This window comes from Puma concolor, chromosome D1, assembly GCF_028749965.1.
Source record: "Puma concolor isolate L17-30 chromosome D1, mPumCon1.1.hap2, whole genome shotgun sequence".
Lineage (NCBI taxonomy): Eukaryota > Metazoa > Chordata > Mammalia > Carnivora > Felidae > Puma > Puma concolor.
The window spans coordinates 12,352,506-12,373,467 of NC_141676.1; the positions used below are offsets into that span (position 1 = coordinate 12,352,506).

At 38.9% G+C, this 20,962-nt stretch overlaps 1 protein-coding gene and 1 pseudogene across 1 annotated transcript; both read right to left on the minus strand.

The window, feature by feature from the left end:
* Positions 1 to 14,698: 14,698 nt before the first annotated feature.
* On the minus strand, positions 14,699 to 15,646 carry LOC112865081 (olfactory receptor 5B2-like). Its single transcript, XM_025928112.1, has one exon. It carries the CDS (start codon positions 15,641 to 15,643, stop codon positions 14,699 to 14,701), a length of 945 nt encoding a protein of 314 aa, XP_025783897.1. The 5' UTR covers positions 15,644 to 15,646.
* Positions 15,647 to 19,467: 3,821 nt separating this feature from the next.
* LOC112864932 (olfactory receptor 5B2-like) lies at positions 19,468 to 20,404 on the minus strand (annotated as a pseudogene).
* Between the last annotated feature and the right edge of the window lie 558 nt (positions 20,405 to 20,962).

The following is a 20,962-nucleotide window of genomic DNA, read 5'->3' on the forward strand; positions in this document are numbered from 1 at the left end:
TGATTTGAGGGATTCAGGTGTGGATGAGTTCTGAGGCCTTGTAGCCTCTCCTTGGTTTCCTTTTTCTCACACACTTGGTCCACTGATTATTTTGTTCCTTCCAGTGTTCCTCAGTCTGTCCTCTGCCAGCTCAAGTTCTGTTCTAGTCATTCCAAATGAGCCATTCTTTTGCTTAATTTCTTTCTTAAAATCCATATTTTAGCAAGAGTCAAAAGAGTGTCTTTTCTTGAACTCACTCTTCCTTCCATTACTATCATCTCATAGTTGAATCACCAAGATCAAGGGTTGAAAGGTCCCAGTTTTTGACTGCCTTGAGCCTGCAGGTCTGTTTTGGTGGGGCGCTCCACGTTTTTAATTTATGTGATATGTTCTTGTGTAGGAACTGTCTCTTAAATCTTTTAACTTTGAATTTGAAGCCTTTAGAAAGACATCTGTCCTCAACTAATCACTCTCTACCATGCCCTCCTGATTCTGTCACATCCTCCCTCACCAAACCTAGACCCTGAGGTCGTTGTGTCTTACAAGCTTTGACAATCATAACATCTCAGAATAAGACATGTTCTACAAACAGTAAGAGCTATATACATATACATTTCTATTCATGCATGTGGACATATATTTATGCATGTGTTTGTATATATGTGTAAAAATGTATCATTACATTTAAATTCACTGAGATGTTGTGAGGTCAGTGTAATTGTTATTCCCCCTTTATCGTTTGAGAGGTTATGTAAAGCTCTACAATTACATAGCTTGAATGAGGAAGATTCAAGATTCAAATGACCCTGTGACCAAGTCAAAAGCCTGTGCTTTTAGCGACCTTATCATTGGCCTCTGTAGATGTGCTAGCAATATTAATAAGGACCAGATAATGCTGGAGAGATTACAGTGGAGTACTAATCTTGTTAATTGAATTATAACACTTTGTAGTTTATAGAGAGGTTATTTCACTGTCTTCTGTTTTTTTTTAACCTCCAGTGACAGGACAGAGATAGTAAATAAGATGAATTTAAAAGTTACTGAATCAGGGCATCACTTAACTTTTTTGTTTGGCTGATCTTTTTAAAGAAAGCAGTTGATGTTATTCCATAGACATCACTAAACTCGCCATTGATGGAAATTTTGATACTAAAATCCCAGCCTCAGCTCACTGCTTTAGGAGTAATGTTCAAATCATCTATTTCGGTGCTCAAATATAACTCATAGTAGGTAGAGCACCCCGTGGATTTTGCATGAATTATACTTCTTACTAAAAAAAAAAAAATACACGCAACATAGAAGCTTACCTCGCTGGCAGAAAAGAAGAGAGAGGCAATCCTGAATAGTGAGTCTGAAATCAGACTTTTTGCTATGAAATAATGCATATATCCTGTTGGAGATGTTCTCTATCAGGTACTAGTGAAAATTCCAAGACTTCTAAGACAGGTAAAATTAGAAGAAAGATCCCAACATGGAGTCACAAACATGATCCAAGTCCTAAACCCACCCTTAGTTCTGACTACGCTTTTGGAGTAGCCGCTTGTTTTCTCCCTATTTGTAAAATAAAGGAAAAAATCACCTCTCCTACACAATTCACAGAATTGTGTCGTGATGAGCAAAGGAGAGAAGCTCTAGAAAACACCTTGCTGAGGGGTTCTCATCTGGAACTCAATCAATATTTCCATGTGGAGATGTTTTCCCTGGCCATGATCGCAGGCTGGAAACAAATTCTCAGGTCCAAGGTCAGGGAGGAAGGTCTGCATGTACCAGCAACGATAGCAGTCAGCTGAATAAATGATGGCCAGAGGGGCGTGGCACATGGCCTGGTCCCTCTGAAATGATGTCATGTTGAGTCCTACTGGGATTTCAGGGGCTATCTCATGGAATCAGGAGGGAGATAGACACGGAGTTCTCTCCTGCATGTCCCCCAGGAGGGCATCTGTAGCTCTCATCCATCTTCTCAGGGAGAAGCAGTTAAACAGCCTGTGGGGACCTAACTGGATCTGATCAGGGTGCACACATGGTTTTATATCACATGTTCTTTCTTATATTTCACCCATTTTCTAACTGAAGTAGAATTTAGAAACAACAATGATACCCCTAGGTTTGATTGTATAAATCTAAGAGTTTGGCCATATTTACAAGGTCACATAGCCACCAGCACCATTGTGATATAGAAGAGTTCCATTGTCTACACCAAACCCCAAGCTTCTTTGTGCTCAACCCCTTCTCCCACCGGCTGTCCCTAGAAACCACGTAACGGCTTTTGTCCATGTAATTTTGCCTTTGCAATAATGTCCTGTAAGTTGAGTCCTAGTGTGTGTAGCCTTTGTGTCTGGATTCCTTCACGTAAGATGTATCTGAGATTCATCCATATTGTTGCCTATATTAATTTCCTAAGACTGCTCTTAAAAACTACCACAAAGAAGGTGGCATTAACAGAAATGTATCGTCTCACATTTCTGGATACTAGAAATCTGAGGTCCATGTGTCGATGGGGTTGGTTCCGTTGGTTACTTGTGAGTTCTGTAAGGGAGAATTTGTCTCATATCTGTCCCCGAGCATCAGGGTGATGTCCTGGCGTTCGTTTTCATTCCTTGGTCTGCTGACCATTCTGACCTCTGTCTTCCTCTTTACTTGGTGTTCCCCCCCTTTTGCCTGCATCTGTCTAAATATTCCATTTTTTAAAGGGGCACGAGTCCTATTAGATTTGGGGCCTACTTTACCCCAGTGGGACCTCATCTTAAGTATGTAAATCTGCAACAATCCTATTTCTATACAAGATCACATTTCGGAGTACTGAAGGTTAGGAATTCAACAGATGAGACACTGAACTGGACTTCGGACTTCTCAGAAGGGTATTTTGTTACTTAAATTGTTAAACCTATGTTTCTATCAGGGGATGTAGATTTGGACTTTCTATTCCTTCTTCCTGCTAATCTTACTCTGCTCATTTATTTTTTGTATTTTGTTCATAAATACAGTAGATACTTGGTTTGTGAGTATAATTCGTTCCAGAAACATGCTTGTAATCCAAAGCACTTGTCTGTCAAAGCAAATTTCCCCATAGGTAATAATGGAAACTCAGATAATTAGTTCTACAACCCAAAAATATTCACGTAAAACTGATTACTATACCATAATATAATACAAAATAATTTTAAAAAATACAAAATACAAGGATAAATAAACAAATTAACCTGTGCTTACCTTTGAAAACCTTCGTGGCTGAGGGAGACATGAACGAGGAGGATTATTGTATAGGACGACTTTCACTATCACTAACTGATGTTGACTACAGTACAGTATTAATAAACTCTTGTCATATACTGTATTTAATATAACTGGCAATAAGACAGCAGAGGAAAGGGTTTATACCTTCAAGCAGCCTGACCAAAACCAAGCAAAGCATTCCTAAGCTTACTCTTGTATGGAAAATCAAAGAACTGTCCATAGGTGCTTTGAAGCGACAAAAATTACATCAGTTTGGGGCACCTTCCAAAGTTCTGAAAAATAAATAATTTTTGCCAAACACCACAGCATGGGACCCAGCATCCAAGCATGAGAGACGATAACTCACAATCTCACAGCGGCGAGCGAGAGAGAGAGAGAGAAGAATCATTGGCTCGGTTGTGATCATGACGTCATTCATTTATCAAGTTAAAATTTATTAGAAATGTTTGCTCGTCTTGCAGAACACTTGGAGAACAAGTTACTTGCAATCCAAGGTTTTACTGTAGTATACTTTTTTACACCGAACAATAGTTGACACACAATGTTACACTAGTTTCAGGCATGCAACCAAGTGACTAGAAAAGTCTGTATGTTATGTGCTCATCACGAGTGTAGCTACCATCTGACCCCATACAATTCTATCACAACACCTTTGACTATATTCCCTATGCTGTAACTTTATTCCTTATGCTGTACCTTTTATACATTCCATAACTGGAAGCCTATATCTCCCACTCCCCCTCACCCCTTTTTCCCATCCTTGCCTACCCCTTCCTTCTGGAAACCGTCTATTTGTTTCTTGTATTTATGGGTCTGCTTCTTTTTTTGTTTGTTCATTTGTTTCTTTAGATTTCACATATAAGTGAAATTGTATGGTATTTGTCTTTCTTTGACTAACTTATTTCACTGAGTGTAATACCCTCTAGGTCAATCCATGTTGTCACAATGGCGAGATCCCATCTTTTTTTATGGATGAATAATATATATATATATATATATATATATATATATATATATACACATATATACAGATATATATATATATCACTTCTTCTTTATCCATTACTCTATCAGTGGACACCTGGATTGCTTTCAGATCTTGGCTATCATAAGCAATGCCACAACAAACATTTTTTTGAGGAAGTGCTATAGTTCCTGGAAGTGGGTGCACTAATTTACATTCCCACAAATGGTATATGAGGGTCCTTTATCTCCACATTCTTGCCAATACTTATTTCCTGTCTTTTTTTTTAAATGAAAAATATTATTTATTGAGTTATAAAGGGCATATAATATATTAGTTTCAGGTGTATAACATAGTGACTTGACATTTGTATATATTGCAAACTGATTGCCACAATAAGGCTAGATATTGTCTGTCACCATACAACGCTAATACAATATTATTGACTATATCCCCCATGTTGTAAATTATATTCCTATGACCTATTTATTTTATAACTGGAAATTGTTTTTCTTGATCCCCTTCACCCTTTCCCCACTGATGCCCCCTAAGTCTTCTTTCTCTCTGTCATCCCCAATGTATTCTCTGTATGAGTCTGGGTTTTTTGTTGTTGTTTTACTTGTTTTGTTTTTAAAATTCCACATATAGGAGGATCCTGGGAAGATGGTGACGTAGGAGGACGCTGGGCTCACCACATCCTGCTGATCACGTAGATTCCACCCACATCTGCCTAACTAACCCAGAAAACTGCCAGAAGACTAGCAGAATGGAGTCTCTGGAGCCAAGCACAGACGAGAGGCCCACGGAAGAGGGTAGGAAGGGCGGCGAGGCGGTGCGCGCTCCACGGACTGGCGGGAGGGAGCCAGGGCGGAGGGGCAGCCTGCTGGCCAAGCAGAGCCTCTGAGTCTGGCTTGCAAAAGCGGAGGGGCTGGATGGAGTGTGTTCCGACAGCAAGAGGGACTTGACATCTGGAAGGTTATAAGCTAACCACTCTGCTCAGAGAGTGGGAGGGCTGGAGGACAACGGGAGAGAGAGTTGTTGAGCCCCGGATGACAGAGCTCAGCTTGGCGGGGAACACAGACGCTCGCCAGCGCCATCTCCCTCTCCCATCCCCCAGCCAAAATCCCAAAGGGAACCGGTTCCTGCCAGGGAACTTGCTTGAACCGCGCAAACACCCAAGGCAGTGCTTCTGCGGATCCATCCCTCCAGCGGGTCTGACTCCCTCCCGGTGCCGCAGGGCCCCTCCCCAAGCGGATCACTGAAGGAAAAGCGAGCTGAGCCTACTCCTCCCACCGCCGTGCACCTTGCCCATCCACCCCAGCTAATATGCCAGATCCCCAGCACCACAAGTGTGGCAGTGTGCAAGTACCCCAGATGGGCCACGCCACCCCACAGTGAATCCTGCCCCTAGGAGAGGGGAAGAGAAGGCACACACCAGTCTGACTGTGGCCCCAGCGGTGGGCTGGGGGCAGACATCAGGTCTGACTGCGCCCCGCCCACCAACATCAGTTATACACCACAGCACAGGGGAAGTGCCCCGCAGTCCCGCACCACTCCAGGGACTATCCAAAATGACCAAACGGAAGAATTCCCCTCAAAAAAACCTCCAGGAAATAACGACAGCTAACGAACTGATCAAAAACGATTTAAACAATATAACAGAAAGTGAATTTAGAATAATAGTCACAAAATTAATCGCTGGGCTTGAAAACAGTATAAAGGACAGCAGAGAATCTATAGCTACAGAGATCAAGGGACTAAGGAACAGCCAGGAGGAGCTAAAAAATGCTATCAATGAGCTGCAAAATAAAATGGAGACAACCACAGCTTGGATTGAAGAGGCAGAGGAGAGAATAGGTGAACTAGAAGATAAAATTATGGAAAAAGAAGAAGCTGAGAAAAAAAGAGATAAAAAAATCCAGAAGTATGAGGGGAAAATTAGAGAACTAAGTGATGCACTAAAGAAAAATAATATATGCATAATTGGTATTCCAGAGGAGGAAGAGAGAGGGAAAGGTGCTGAAGGTGTACTTGAAGAAATAATAGCTGAGAACTTCCCTGATCTGGGGAAGGAAAAAAGCATTGAAATCCAAGAGGCACAGAGAACTCCCTTCAGATGTAACTTGAATCGATCTTCTGCATGACATATCATAGTGAAACTGGCAAAATACAAGGATAAAGAGAAAATTCTGAAAGCAGCTAGAGATAAACGTGCTCTAACATATAAAGGGAGACCTATAAGACTCGTGACCGATCTCTCTACTGAAACTTGGCAGGCCAGAAAGGAATGGCAGGAGATCTTCAATGTGATGAACAGAAAAAATATGCAGCTGAGAATCCTTTATCCAGCAAGTCTGTCATTTAGAATAGAAGGAGATATAAAGGTCTTCCCAAACAAACAAAAACTGAAGGAATTCGTCACCACTAAACCAGCCCTACAAGAGATCCTAAGGGGGATCCTGTGAGACAAAGTACCAGAGACATCACTACAAGCATGAAACCTATGGACATCACAATGACTCTAAACCCATATCTTTCAATAATAACACTGAATGTAAATGTACTAAATGCGCCAACCAAAAGACATAGGGTATCAGAATGGATAAAAAACAAGACCCATCTATTTGCTCTCTACAAGAGGCTCATTTTAGACCTGAGGACACCTTCAGATTGAGAGTGAGGGGATGGAGAACTATTTATCATGCCACTGGAAGTCAAAAGAAAGCTGGAGTAGCCATACTTATATCAGACAAACTAACTTTAAATTAAAGGCTGTAACAAGAGATGAAGAAGGGCATTATATAATAATTACAGGGTCTATCCATCAGGAAGAGCTAACAATTATAAATGTCTATGTGCCGAATACGGGAGCCCCCAAATATATAAAACAATTACTCACAAATATAAGCAACCTTATTGATAAGAATGTGGTAATTGCAGGGGACTTTAACACTCCACTTACAGAAATGGATAGATCATCTAGACACATGGTCAATAAAGAAACAAGGGCCCCGAATGATACATTGGATCAGATGGACTTGACAGATATATTTAGAACTCTGCATCCCAAAGCAACAGAATATACTTTCTTCTCGAGTGCACATGGAACATTCTCCAAGATAGATCATATACTGGTCACAAAACAGCCCTTCATAAGTTTACAACAATTGAAATTATACCATGCATACTTTCAGACCACAATGCTATGAAGCTTGAAATCAACCACAGGAAAAAGTCTGGAAAACCTCAAAAAGCATGGAGGTTAAAGAACACCCTACTAAAGAATGAATGGGTCAACTAGGCAATTAGAGAAGAAACTAAGAAATATATGGAAACAAATGAAAATGAAAATAGAACAGTCCAAAAGCTTTGGGATGCAGCAAAGACAGTCCTGAGAGGAAAATACATTGTAATCCAGGCCTATCTCAAGAAACAAGAAAAATCCCAAATACAAAATCTAACAGCACACCTAAAGGAAATAGAAGCAGAACAGCAAAGACAGCCTAAACCCAGCAGAAGAAGAGAAATAATAAAGATCAGAGCAGAAATAAACAATATAGAATCTAAAAAAACTGTAGAGGAGATCAACAAAACCAAGAGTTGGTTTTTTGAAAAAATAAACAAAATTGATAAACCTATAGCCAGGCTTCTCAAAAAGAAAAGGGAGATGACCCAAAGAGATAAAATCATGAATGAAAATGGAATTATTACAACCAATCCCTCAGAGATACAAGCAATTATCAGGGAATACTCTGAAAAATTATATGCCAACAAACTGGACAACCTGGAAGCAATGGACAAATTTGTAAACACCCACACGCTTCCAAAACTCAATCAGGAGGAAATAGAAAGCTTGAACAGACCCATAACCAGCGAAGAAATTGAATCAGTTATTCAAAGATCTCCCAACAAATAAGAGTCCAGGACCAGATGGCTTCCCAGGGGAGTTCTACCAGACATTTAAAGCAGAGATAATATGTATCCTTCTCAAGCTATTCCAAAAAATAGAAAGGGGAGGAAAGCTTCCAGACTCATTCTATGAAGCCAGTATTACTTTGATTCCTAAACCAGACAGAGACCCAGTAAAAAAAGAGAACTACAGGCCAATATCCCTGATTAATATGGATGCAAAAATTCTCAATAAGATACTAGCAAATCGAATTCAACAGCATATAAAAAGAATTATTCACCATGATCAAGTGGGATTCATTCCTGGGATGCAGGGCTGGTTCAACATTCGCAAATCAATCAACGTGATACATCACATTAATAAAAGAAAATATAAGAACCATATGATCCTGTCAATCGATGCAGAAAAGGCATTTGACAAAATTCAGCAATGTTTCTTAACAAAAACCCTCGAGAAAGTCGGGATAGAAGGAACATACTTAAACATCATAAAAGCCATTTATGAAAAGCCCACAGCTAACATCATCCTCAATGGGGAAAAACTGAGAGCTTTTTCCCTGAGATCAGGAACACGACAGGGATGTCCACTCTCACCGCTGCTTTTTAACATAGTGTTGGAAGTTCTAGCATCAGCAATCAGACAACAAAAGGAAATCAAAGGCATCAAAATTGGCAAAGATGAAGTTAAGCTTTCACTTTTTGCAGATGACATATTATACATGGAAAATCCGATAGACTCCACCAGAAGTCTGCTAGAACTGATATATGAATTTAGCAAAGTTGCAGGATACAAAATCAATGTACAGAAATCAGTTTCATTCTTATACACTAACAATGAAGCAACAGAAAGACAAATAAAGAAACTGATCCCATTCACAATTGCACCAAGAAGCATAAAATACCTAGGAATAAATCTAACCAAAGATGTAAAAGATCTGTATGCTGAAAACTATAGAAAGCTTATGAAGGAAATTGAAGAAGATATAAAGAAATGGAAAGACACTCCCTGCTCATGGATTGGAAGAATAAATATTGTCAAATGTCAATACTACACATTCAATGCAATCCCAATCATAATTGCACCAGCATTCTTCTCGAAGCTAGAACAAGCAATCCTAAAATTCATATGGAACCACAAAAGGCCCCGAATAACCAAATTTTGAAGAAGAAGAGCAAAGCAGGAGGCATCACAATCCCAGACTTTAGCCTCTACTACAAAGCTCTAATCATCAAGACAGCATGGTCTCGGCACAAAAACAGACACATAGACCAATGGAACAGAATAGAAACCCCACAACTAGACCCACAAACATATGGCCAACTAATCTTGACAAAGTAGGAAAAAATATCCAATGGAAAAAAGACAGTCTCTTTAACAAATGGTGTTCGGAGAACTGGACAGCAACATGCAGAAGATTGAAACTAGACCACTTTCTCACACCATTCACAAAAATAAGCTCAAAATGGATAAAGGACCTGAATCTGAGATAGGAAACCATCAAAACCCTAGAGGAGAAAGCAGGAAAAGACCTCTCTGACCTCAGCCGTAGCAATTTCTTACTTGACACATCCCCAAAGGCAAGGGAATTAAAAGCAAAAATGAACTACTGGGACCTTCTGAAGATAAAAAGCTTCTGCACAGCAAAGGAAACAACCAACAAAACTAAAAGGCAACCAACGGAATGGGAAAAGATATTTGCAAATGACATATCGGACAAAGGGCTAGTATCCAAAATCTATAAAGAGCTCACCAAACTCCACACCCGAAAAACAAATAACCTAGTGAAGAAATGGGCAGAAAACATGAATAGACACTTCTCTAAAGAAGACATCCGGATGGCCAACAGGCACATGAAAAGATGCTCAACGTCGCTCCTCATCAGGGAAATACAAATCAAAAGCACACTCAGATATCACCTCACGCCAGTCAGAGTGGCCAAAATGAACAAATCAGGAGACTATAGATGCTGCAGAGGATGTGGAGAAACAGGAACCCTCTTACACTGTTGGTGGGAATGCAAACTGGTGCAGCCACTCTGGAAAACAGTGTGGAGCTTCCTCAAAAAATTAAAAATAGACCTACCTTATGACCCAGCAATAGCACTGCTAGGAATTTACCTAAGGGATACAGGAGTACTGATGCATAGGGGCACTTGTACCCCAATGTTTATAGCAGCACTCTCAACAATAGCCAAATTATGTAAAGAGCCTAAATGTCCATCAACTGATGAATGGATAAAGAAATTGTGGTTTATATACACAATGGAATACTACATGGCAATGAGAAAGAATGAAATATGGCCCTTTGTAGCAGCATGGATGGAACTGGAGAGTGTGATGCTAAGTGAAATAAGCCATACAGAGAAAGACAGATACCATATGGTTTCACTCTTATGTAGATCCTGAGAAACTTAACAGAAACCCATGGGGGAGGGGAAGGAAAAAAAAAAGGAGGTTAGAGTGGGAGAAAGCAAAAGCATAAGAGACTCTTAAAAACAGAACAAACTGAGGGTTTATGGGGGGTGGGAAGGAGGGGAGGATGGGTTATGGGTATTGAGTAGGGCACCTTTTGGGATGAGCACTGGGTGTTGTATGGAAACCAATTTGACAATAAACTTCATATATTGGGAAAAAATTCCATATATAAATAAAATCATACAGTATTTGTCTTTATCTGACTTATTTCACTTAGAATAATACCCGCAAGGTCTATCCATATTGTTGCAAATGGCAAAATTTCATGCTTTTTAATGGCTGAATAGTATTCCATTATATGTAAATTACATATCATCCATACACATCTATACACACACACCCCACACACATCTTTACCTATTTATCCATTGGTGAACACTTAGGTTGTTTCCATATCTTGGCTATTGTAAATAACGCTGTTATGAAAAGATTTTTTTCAGGATAGTGTTTTTGTTTTGTTAGGATAAATAACCAGTAGTGGGATTCTGGGATCATATGGTAGTTCTATTTTTAGTTTGTTGAAGAACTTCCATACTTTTTTCCATAGTAGCTGCACCGATTTACGTTCCCGTAAACAATACACAAGGTTCACTTTTTTCCATACCCTCACCTACATGTGTTGTTTCTTGTCTTTTTGATAAATAAAGCCAATTTAACAGCTAAATATGTTATTTAATTGTGGTTTTGGTTTGCTTTTCCCTGAAGATTGTGATGTTGAGCATCATTTTATGTGCCTGTTGGCCATCTGTATGTCTTCTTTGGAAAAATGGCTGTTAAAATCTTCTGCCCATTTTTTGATTGAATTGTTTATTTTTTGTCATTGAATTGCATAAGTTCTTTATGTACTTTGGATATTAAGCTTTTGTCAGATATATAATTTGTAAATATCTTCTCTCATTCAGTACATTGGCTTTTTGCTTTGTTGATGGTTTCTTTCACTTTTCAGAGCTTTTTAGTTTGGTATATTTTCTGTTTGTTTATTTTTACTTTTGTTCCCCTTCCCTTTGGATTCAGATCCAAAGGAACATCACTAAGACTGATGTCAAGGAGCTTACTGCTTATGTTTTCTTTCTTTCTTTTTTTTTAAAGGATAAAAGCACATTTATTCATAACATTATTTTAAAATATTTTGGAGTTCTTGATATGGGGCCTGATTAATATTTATGATTTAAAAGTTGTATTTTATAGTGGGGAGCAAACCTGGAGTGAGCAGAATGTTCTCCAAGTCAAATTCTTGGATAACTAGAGAATTCTAATATATTGATGTACATGCAAGTATATTTATTGAAAACTAATCATACCGTAGCTCTTGTCTTTGAGGCTCTAGTACATTTCTTTTTATAAAATTTTATTTCTTATTTTTAAAAATTTACATCCAAATTAGCATATAGTGAAACAATTATTTCAGGATTAGATTACTTAGTGCCCCTTACCCATTTAGCCCATCCCCCCTCCACACCCCCTCCAGTAACCCTCCGTTTGTTCTCCATATTTATGAGTCTCTTCTGTTTTGTCCCCCTCCCTGTTTTTATATTCTTTTTGTTTCCCTTCCTTTATGTTCATCTGTTTTGTCTCTTAAAGTCCTCATATGAGTGAAGTCATATGATTTTTGTCTTTCTCTGCCTGACTAATTTCACTTAGCATAATACCCTCCAGTTTCATCCACGTAGTTGCAAATGGCAAGATTTCATTCTTTTTGATTGCTGAGTAATACTCCATTGTAAGATGTGTATTATACACATCTTCTTTATCCATTCATCCACTGATGGACAGTTGGGCTCTTTCCATACTTTGGCTATTGTGGATAGTGTTGCTATAAACATGGGGGTGCATGTGCCCCTTCGAAACAGCACACCTGTATCCCGTGGATAAATACCTAGTAGTGCAAATGCTGGGTCATAGGGTAGTTCTATTTTTAGTTTTTTGAGGCACCTCCATACTGTTTTACAGAGTGGCTGCACCAGCTTGCATTCCCATCCTGTCTTTTTTGCTTTGAAAATATAGTTTTCAGCAAATAGTGCTGGAACAACTTGACAACCACATGCAAAACTGAATCTAGAAACCTACTTTACTTACACCCCACACAAAAATTAAGTCAAAATGGATCACAGGCCAAAATGCAAAATGTGAAACTAAAATTCCTAGAAGAAAACATAGGGGAAAAAACCTAGATGTCCTTGGGTATGGTGAGTACTCTGTAGATACAACAATAAAGTCATAATTCATAAAAGAAATAATTAGTGCTCACTTTGGAAGCACATATAAGAAAAGAAATAATTAATATACTGGACTTCACCAATGTTAAAAACTTTTGCTCTGTGATGAACAATGTCAAGAGAATGGGAGAACAATCTACAAACTGGGAGAAAATACTTGCAAAGGACACATCTGGTAAAGGACTATTATGCCAAATATAAAAGGGACTCTTAAGACTTAATAAGAAAACAAACAACTGGATTTTTAAATGGGCCAAAGCTTTAACAGACACTTCAACAAAGAAGATATACAGATGGTAAAGAAGCATTTTAAGAGATGATCCACATCATATGTCATCAGAGAAATGCAAATTAAAACACCAATAGATTTCACTATACACCTATTAAAAATGGCCAAAATCCAGAACACCAAAAACATCAGTGGCGGCGGAGCAAAAGGAACTTTCATTCATTGCTGGTCAAAATGAAAAGTGGGACAGCCACTTTGGAGGACAGTGTGGACATTTGTTAAAAACCTAAACATACTCTCACCATATGATGCAGCAATCATCGTTATTGGTATTTACCCAAACGAGTTGAAAACTTATGTTCACACAACAACTTGCACGTGAATGTTTACAGCACCTTCATTCATGATTGCCCAAACTGGCAGCAACCAAGATGTCTTTCATTAGGTTAATGGATAAATGAAAGGAAAGACATGGAGGAATTTTAAATGCATACTACCGCATGAAAGAAGCCAATCTGAGAAGGCTGGTTTCCAACTATATGATTCCAACTATATTAAACTCTGGTAAAGGCAGAACCATGGAGACACCTGAAAGATCAGTAGTTGCCAGTGGTTTGGGGGTGGGGGTGGGGAGGATGACTAGGCAGAGAACAGGTGATTTTTAGAGCAGTGAAAACACCCTGTATGATGCTACAATGACAGATTCAATTCTTTATACATTTGCCCAAAGCCATAGCGTATATACCACCAAGACAGAACCCTAAGATAAGTTATAGAATTTAGGTGATTCTTTTGTCTTTTTGAAAATTATAATGTGAACGTGTTGATTCTGCAAAATGACTCAGTCAAGACAGAGATTCATTTAGATTTGATATGTATGTACCTCCCAATGAAATGTGCCAAAACAGTACATACTTTCATTTAAAAGTACATGATTCTGCTTCTACTCAGAATCTTAAAACAGTTGTTCAATAAAAGAAATAATTACAATTAAATATGACTTTATATTTAATACCTCAATTAACTACTTAAATTATTTTTATTCAAAACTTGTCACACTCCATTTACCTCTGACAAAATTTCTACTCCAATGTGTATGTGCCTACATGGGGCATATACATGTGCTTTGTTCCTGGGCTTGTTTTGACCCCTACTTAACATGTATGTTTGCGTTGGGTAGAAAAAAATATAAGTGCAACAAGCGAATAATTCAAATATCATTAGTCAAGTTTGACAAGTGGGTCCCCAAATTTTTAATGCTTCTTATTAACATCCCCATTCAGGAATTACATTTCTGAACATGTTTTTTTAAAGTTTATTTATTTATTTTGAGAGAGAGAGACTGCCTGAGAGAGAGAGAGAGAGAGAGAGAGAGAGAGCCAGCAGGGGAAGGGCAGAGAGAGAGAGAGGGAGAAGAGTGAGAAACACAAACAGGCTCTGTGCTGACAGCAGAGGGCCTGAGACAGGTCTCAAACTCACAAACCGTGAGATGATCACCTGAGCCAAAGTCAAACACTTAACCAACTGAGCCATCTGGCGCCCCTGAATATGTTTTCTTTTTGCCAAACAATAGACTTTTGAAGAGAGAAGGATGTCGCTTCAGAAGTTTAAATGCAGCATGGGTCTTAAAAAGTAGCTCATTGCATGGGGAAAGTCTGAGTGGAATTAAACAAGATTATGCACACTGTAATGTTAAATTCCTAATCCTGTAGAAAAATTTGCCTTCTCCACCACCTTCTTGAATGCACACTTGACCTCTTTGTTTCTCAGGCTATAGACCACAGGATTCAGCATGGGGATGACCATAGAATAGAACACGGAAGCCATTTTGTCTGTGTCCATGGAATGGCTGGAACTGGGCTGTAAATACATAAAGATGACTGTCCCATAGAAGATGGAGACTGTAGTGAGGTGGGAAGCACAGGTGGACAAAGCCTTTCGGTGCCCCTGAGCTGACTGCATCTTCAAGATGGATATAAATATGAATAGGTAGGAAACCAATATAACCAGAAGAGCAAAAAGGGCATTAAAGCTTGACATAAAAACAAGAACCAGTTCACTAACGTGTTTATCAAAGCAAGAGAGAGCCATGACAGCTGGAACATCACAGAAAAAGTGATGGATCAGATTGGACTTACATAAAGACAGACTGAATATGTCCCCAACATGGAAAGAGGCATTCAGAAAACCACAGATGTAGGAGCCTATAGCTAGAGAAGCACACACACCTGTGGTCAAGGTGGTGGTATAATGGAGGGGCTTGCACACTGCTGTGTAGCGGTCATAGGCCATTGAGGCCAAGAGGTAATTTTCCACAGTGGCAAATGCTACAAAAAAGAACATCTGAGCAGCACACGCATTGTACAAGATGACCTTGTCTCCCATAAGTAATCCAGCCAGGACCTTGGGAGTGACAGCTGTAGAGTAACAAAGATCCACCAGAGACAGGTTACTGAGGAAAAAGTACATGGGAGTGTGGAGACGGGAGTCCAAGAGAATCAGCGCCATCATCCCCAGGTTCCCAACCACATTGATGAGGTAGATGAGGGTGAACATGATAAAAAGGGGGATCAGCAGTTCTGGGTCACTGGTTAGTCCCACCAGGATGAATTGTGTCTCTTCTGTCCTGTTATCCATCAATGTGATCAGGGAATTATGAGATGTCCTGTTAAAGAGAAATAAAGGAGAAAACAAAAAGAAATTCTAATGACATTGAAATATATAAATACCACGTGCATTATTTCATTAATAATTTGTACTTCAGAATGATCCTGGTCTAATGTTAAGGGCTTTACATATAAATATGTGTGTTAGAGTGTGTGTGTGTGTACAATGGATAGTATTATTTTAATTTTACCATTGAAGGAATTAGGGATTTGAGGAATTATGTGATATTTTACAGTGATATCACTAGTATGAAAAAGATTCAAGTTTGAAACTCAGTTTTGACCTAACCAGAATCTGTGCACTTTTAACTCCTTCACTCGGAATATTTAAAGGTGCCAATAACAATAAGGATGAGATTAGGGAGAAAAGGTTACACTGCAGTTTGATCTTACTAAATCACTCAATTCCCTTTGTAGCTTAAAGAAGAGTCACTTCACACTTTCTTTCACCTCCAATGAGAGACCTTCTGATAGTGAACAAAATGAAATTACCATATACTCAACTAGAGCATCAACTATCTTATTTTTTTAAGGGAAGCCACAGGGTATTTTATAAGTATCATTAAATCTCCTGCTAATGGAATTTTGAATTTATACTCCAGCTTCAACTTACTATTTTAGAAAAAAATGTTTCAAAACATCAATTTCTCTACTCAAACAACTCATAGCATGTTTAGCTTTCATACTCCTTTTGAGTGAATTACACTTTTCAGTAATAATGTATATGGAATATAGTGGCTTACCTTGCTCCTTGAAGAGAAGAGACAGTCAGTCCTCAACAGTGAGTGTGAAATTCATGAGAAAATCATCCAAGAAATAACCCACACAAACTGTAGAGAAGCTATATGTTCGGTAGTGGTCAAAAGTTTCCAAGTTCACCAAGGCAGCAAAAAACGAACGGAAACACACCAACAAGGACCCAGGAACCTGGGCTCGGATTCTGAGTCTACCATTAATTCATGCTGTGCCCTTGGAGAAGTCACTTACCTTCTCCTTATTTGTAAAATAAACATAGTAAAAATACTTCTCCCACATATTTTACAGAATTGTGTCTGTAAATAGCAAATAAGGGAAGGTCTATAAAATAACTCAGTAAGGGGTTACCATTTTAAAGCCACTCAATACAACTTTTGTCTCGAGGTGCGTTCCTTGGTCATGGTTGCAGGCTGACAGCAACTCTTCAGGGAAGGAGAAAGCCTGAGGGCAATGGTGCCCACTGACATTCAGATGAATGTAGGATGATCATGGAGCCCAGTGTGCAATCTGATCTCTCTAGAATGATGCTATGTGGACTGTTGTTGCTATTTCAGAGGCTGATATAAGGGCACCAAAAATGAGTTATTAAGATATGGGGCTCAGGGGAAGCTCTTTCAAGAGCATCTATGGCTTTTCATCCCACCTTTCTACGGAAGAAGCAATTAAACTACCTACGGGGACCTCCTACATGTATTGAGTGGGTATGCACAGTTGTCATTACTTGGTATTTCTTTTTTTCCCTGAATGTATGATTTAGCTATTTTCAGCCTACAATGGGTCATATGGGAACATTCCACACCATCTTTGAAGACTTTCTGTAACTCTAAAAAAATTATACATTCAAATAATTAGATTTCAACAAGAGAAACATCCCTATAAAGGAAAAAAGTGAGTCTTGTAATAGGCTACACTGTCCCACAAGTAGTAGCATGACATTTCTGTACATTGAAGAAAAATTTTACAAATATGGAGATGTTGCAGCCTGTAATTAGACAGAGACCAAAAAATGGAGCCATGAGTGCACATTCCCAGAGGTAGCTTCAGTATAGAATGGGGCTCCCTGCGGGGCAAATTAAATGCATAAATGTTGCGCATTACTTTGGGACTTTGAAAGTACGCTATGTTTATTACTGACAGTTATTTTCTGGTTTATCTTCTATATGGATATTTTGAACCATTTCAGTTAGGTGTATGTTCCAGAGTGCATGAAGTAATTTTCCAAATTAAATCATATAGCAAATACTAAATAGCATTTATCTTGTGCTTCCTTGACACCTTGCAAGCCATACTTCTGAGTAAAAATTATAAAATGGTTTGAGGTCACACAGCCGTTGAGATTTCCAGGCAATCATGCCAAAAGTGACGGCTGCAAGCACTGAGTGAGAACGTAGATGAAAATATTTCAGCAAAGTGGAAAATAAGCTATAATACAGGAAATGCTCTAGGAGCATATCTAGATAGTTGCTACAGAGAATTCCCAAAGACTCAAGGACCTAACATATGGTCCAATTGGACTCAATTTATTCATTTGTTAGATAATTATTTATTGAGAATCTACAATGAATCACATACTCATTTTAGTGTTGGTGATCATGTGGTAAATACAACGGATAAAGTCACTGTTCTTATGGAGTTAGTTCTAGTTAGGAGAGAGTTCACAAAGCAAAAGGCCAATAAATATACAACAGGCGAGTGTTTGTAAGGATGACAAAGAATAATGCAGGGTGAGAAGTTGGTGTATGCAGGAAGGAGAAAGTGACGAATTTTTAAAGGTAGGCAGAGAAGGTCTCTAAGATTAAGGAGACCCTGAATGGACTAAGAGAAGATTTCTTTCAGAAGGAACAGCAAGTACAAAGACCCTGAGGTGGAAGTGTATTTGAGTTGTCCAGAAAAACCAAGGAAATCACTGTGGATGAAGCGAGGGAGAAGTCCGGGAGAGGGACAAGAGATGACCTAACAACACTGCAGTATGAAAAATAGGAAACATTAGCCATTTCAAAGCATTTTTAGACAGAAAAGTGTGCATTCTTGATAGTCTCTGTTCATTTTTTAAGCATTATGAGAGTTTGAGGTTGCATGTGAATAACGGAAAATGTGTTTATTTCCCTCCATTTTGTGTGTGTGTAGTCTGGATCTTTTGTCCTTTTAAAAAGTGTAATGTGAATATGTTGACTCTACAGAATGACTCAGTCAAGACAGAAATATAACTCTTTTTATTCTTTTAAAATTGTTAACATTTTTATTTGTTTTCGAGAGGCAGAGAGAGACAGAGCATGGGCAGGGGAGGGGCAGAGAGAGAGGGAGACACAGAATCCGAAGCAGGCTCCCGGCTCAGCTGTCAGCACAGAACCTGATGCAGGGCTCAAACCCATCAACTGTGAGATCATGACCCGAGCTGAAGTTGGACATTTAACTGACTGAGCCACCCAGGCGCCCCAATACGACTCCATTTACATGCAATATCTATGTGTCTTTCAATAAAATGTGCCAACAAAGAAAATACTTCTATTTAGAATTACGTACTTTTTCTTCAGTTAAGATTTTACAACAGGAATTCAGCAAAAGAAACAAATATTATTAGACACAAATTTATATTCTAACCCCCAAATTATTTAAAATCATTTTACTCAAAACCACTGACACTTCGTTTACCTCTGCCAAATTTACCACTGCCATGTGTATATGTCCTCAGAGTCATTGAGGATGTGTGTATGTGTCTCTGCTCATAGACTCGTTTTTCCCACTGATTTACATGTATGTTTACGCAGGCATGTGGTAGAGAAAATGCATGTGGAACAAGCGAATAAAACAAATGCCATTAGTAAGTGTTTTGAGAAGCAGGACCCCTGGCTTTTCATGGCTTTCTTTGAGCCATCCTAGTTCAAGTATTATATTTTAGATATACTTTATTTTTACAAGACAGCAGACTTTTCAAGTGTTAGGGATATAACTTGAGGAATTAAATGCAGGGTAAGTCTTAAAAATATGAATGGGATAAACCGAGAGAAATGAAACTAGATTATTGTGCATAATATAATATTAAAATCCAAGGACGAGAGATGATTTTGCCTTTTCCAAAACTTTCTTGAAAGCATTCTTGACCTCTTTGTTCCTCAGGCTGTAGACCACAGGGTTCAGCATGGGGATGAGCACAGTGTAGAACATGGATGCCGTTTTGTCTGTGTCCATGGAATGGCTGGAACTGGGCTGTAAATACATAAAGATGACTGTCCCATAAAAGATGTAGACTGAAGTGCAGGTGGACAAAGCCTTTTGGTGCCCCTGAGCTGACTGCATCTTCAAGCTGGTTATAAATATGAATAGGTAGGATAGGATTATAACGAGAAGAGCAAAAAAGACATTAAAGCTTGACACATACACAAGAACCACCTTACTAATGTGTTTATCAAAGCAAGAGAGAGCCATGACTGCTGGAATATCACAGGAAAAAGTGAAGGACCACATTGGACTTACAGAAAGAAAGACTGAACGTATTCCCAACCTGAATGGATGCATTCAGGAGACTACAGATGTAGCAACCCATGGCCAGAAGAGCACACACGCTCATCGTCATGGTGGTGGTGGGATGGAGGGGCTTCACACTGCTGTGTAGAGGTCACGGGCTGCTGAGAATAAGAGATAACGTTCCACAGTTGCAAAGGCTGCAGAAGAGAACGTTTGAGCAGCACACGCATTATAGGAGATGACCTGGTCTCCTATAAGGAATCCAGCCGTGACCCTGGGAGTGCCAGCTGCAGAGTAACCAAAGTCCACCAGAGACAGGTTACTGAGGAAAAAGTACATGAGAGAGTGGCAATGGGAGTCCAGTAGGATCAGTATGATCATCCCCAGGTTCCCCCAAACACTGATGAAGTAAATGAGGGGTGAACACAATAAAAAGTGGAATCTGAAGTTCTAGAGTATTGGTCAGATCCATCAGGATGAAATCTGTCACTTCTGTATTAGCGTCCATGGGAATTACTAAATTCTTTGTAGTAATGAGAAAGAAAGGAATATTTGGTGAACAGAAAATAGATGGCACTGAAATTTATTTATTTACTTATTTTATTTATTTATTTATTTATTTATTTATTTATTTATTTATTTATTCATAAGTATGTTTATTTATTTGAGAGAGACAGAAACAGCACAAGCAGGGAAAGAGGCAGAGAGACAAGGAAAGAGAATCCCAAGCAGGCTCTAAGCTGCTGGCACAGAGCCCTACACAGGGCTCAAACTCAGAAAACTGTCAGAGCATGACCTGAGCTGAAACCAAGTCAGATGCTTAACCAACTGAGCCACCCAGGCCCCCCTGCACTGAAATTTAAATATATAAATACCTCATTTACTTCACCATTTAATTATGGCAATAATTTATTCTTCATGATTCTCTGATATAAAGCATAGATTTGAACAAAAAACTTAGGACTTAGATAAATGATCTATATGGTTACATACTATTGAAGCCAAAAGATCCTTACAAGTCCCATAGCCAACTTCTTACTTGTGCCAATGCACAAAGAGAGGCACAGAA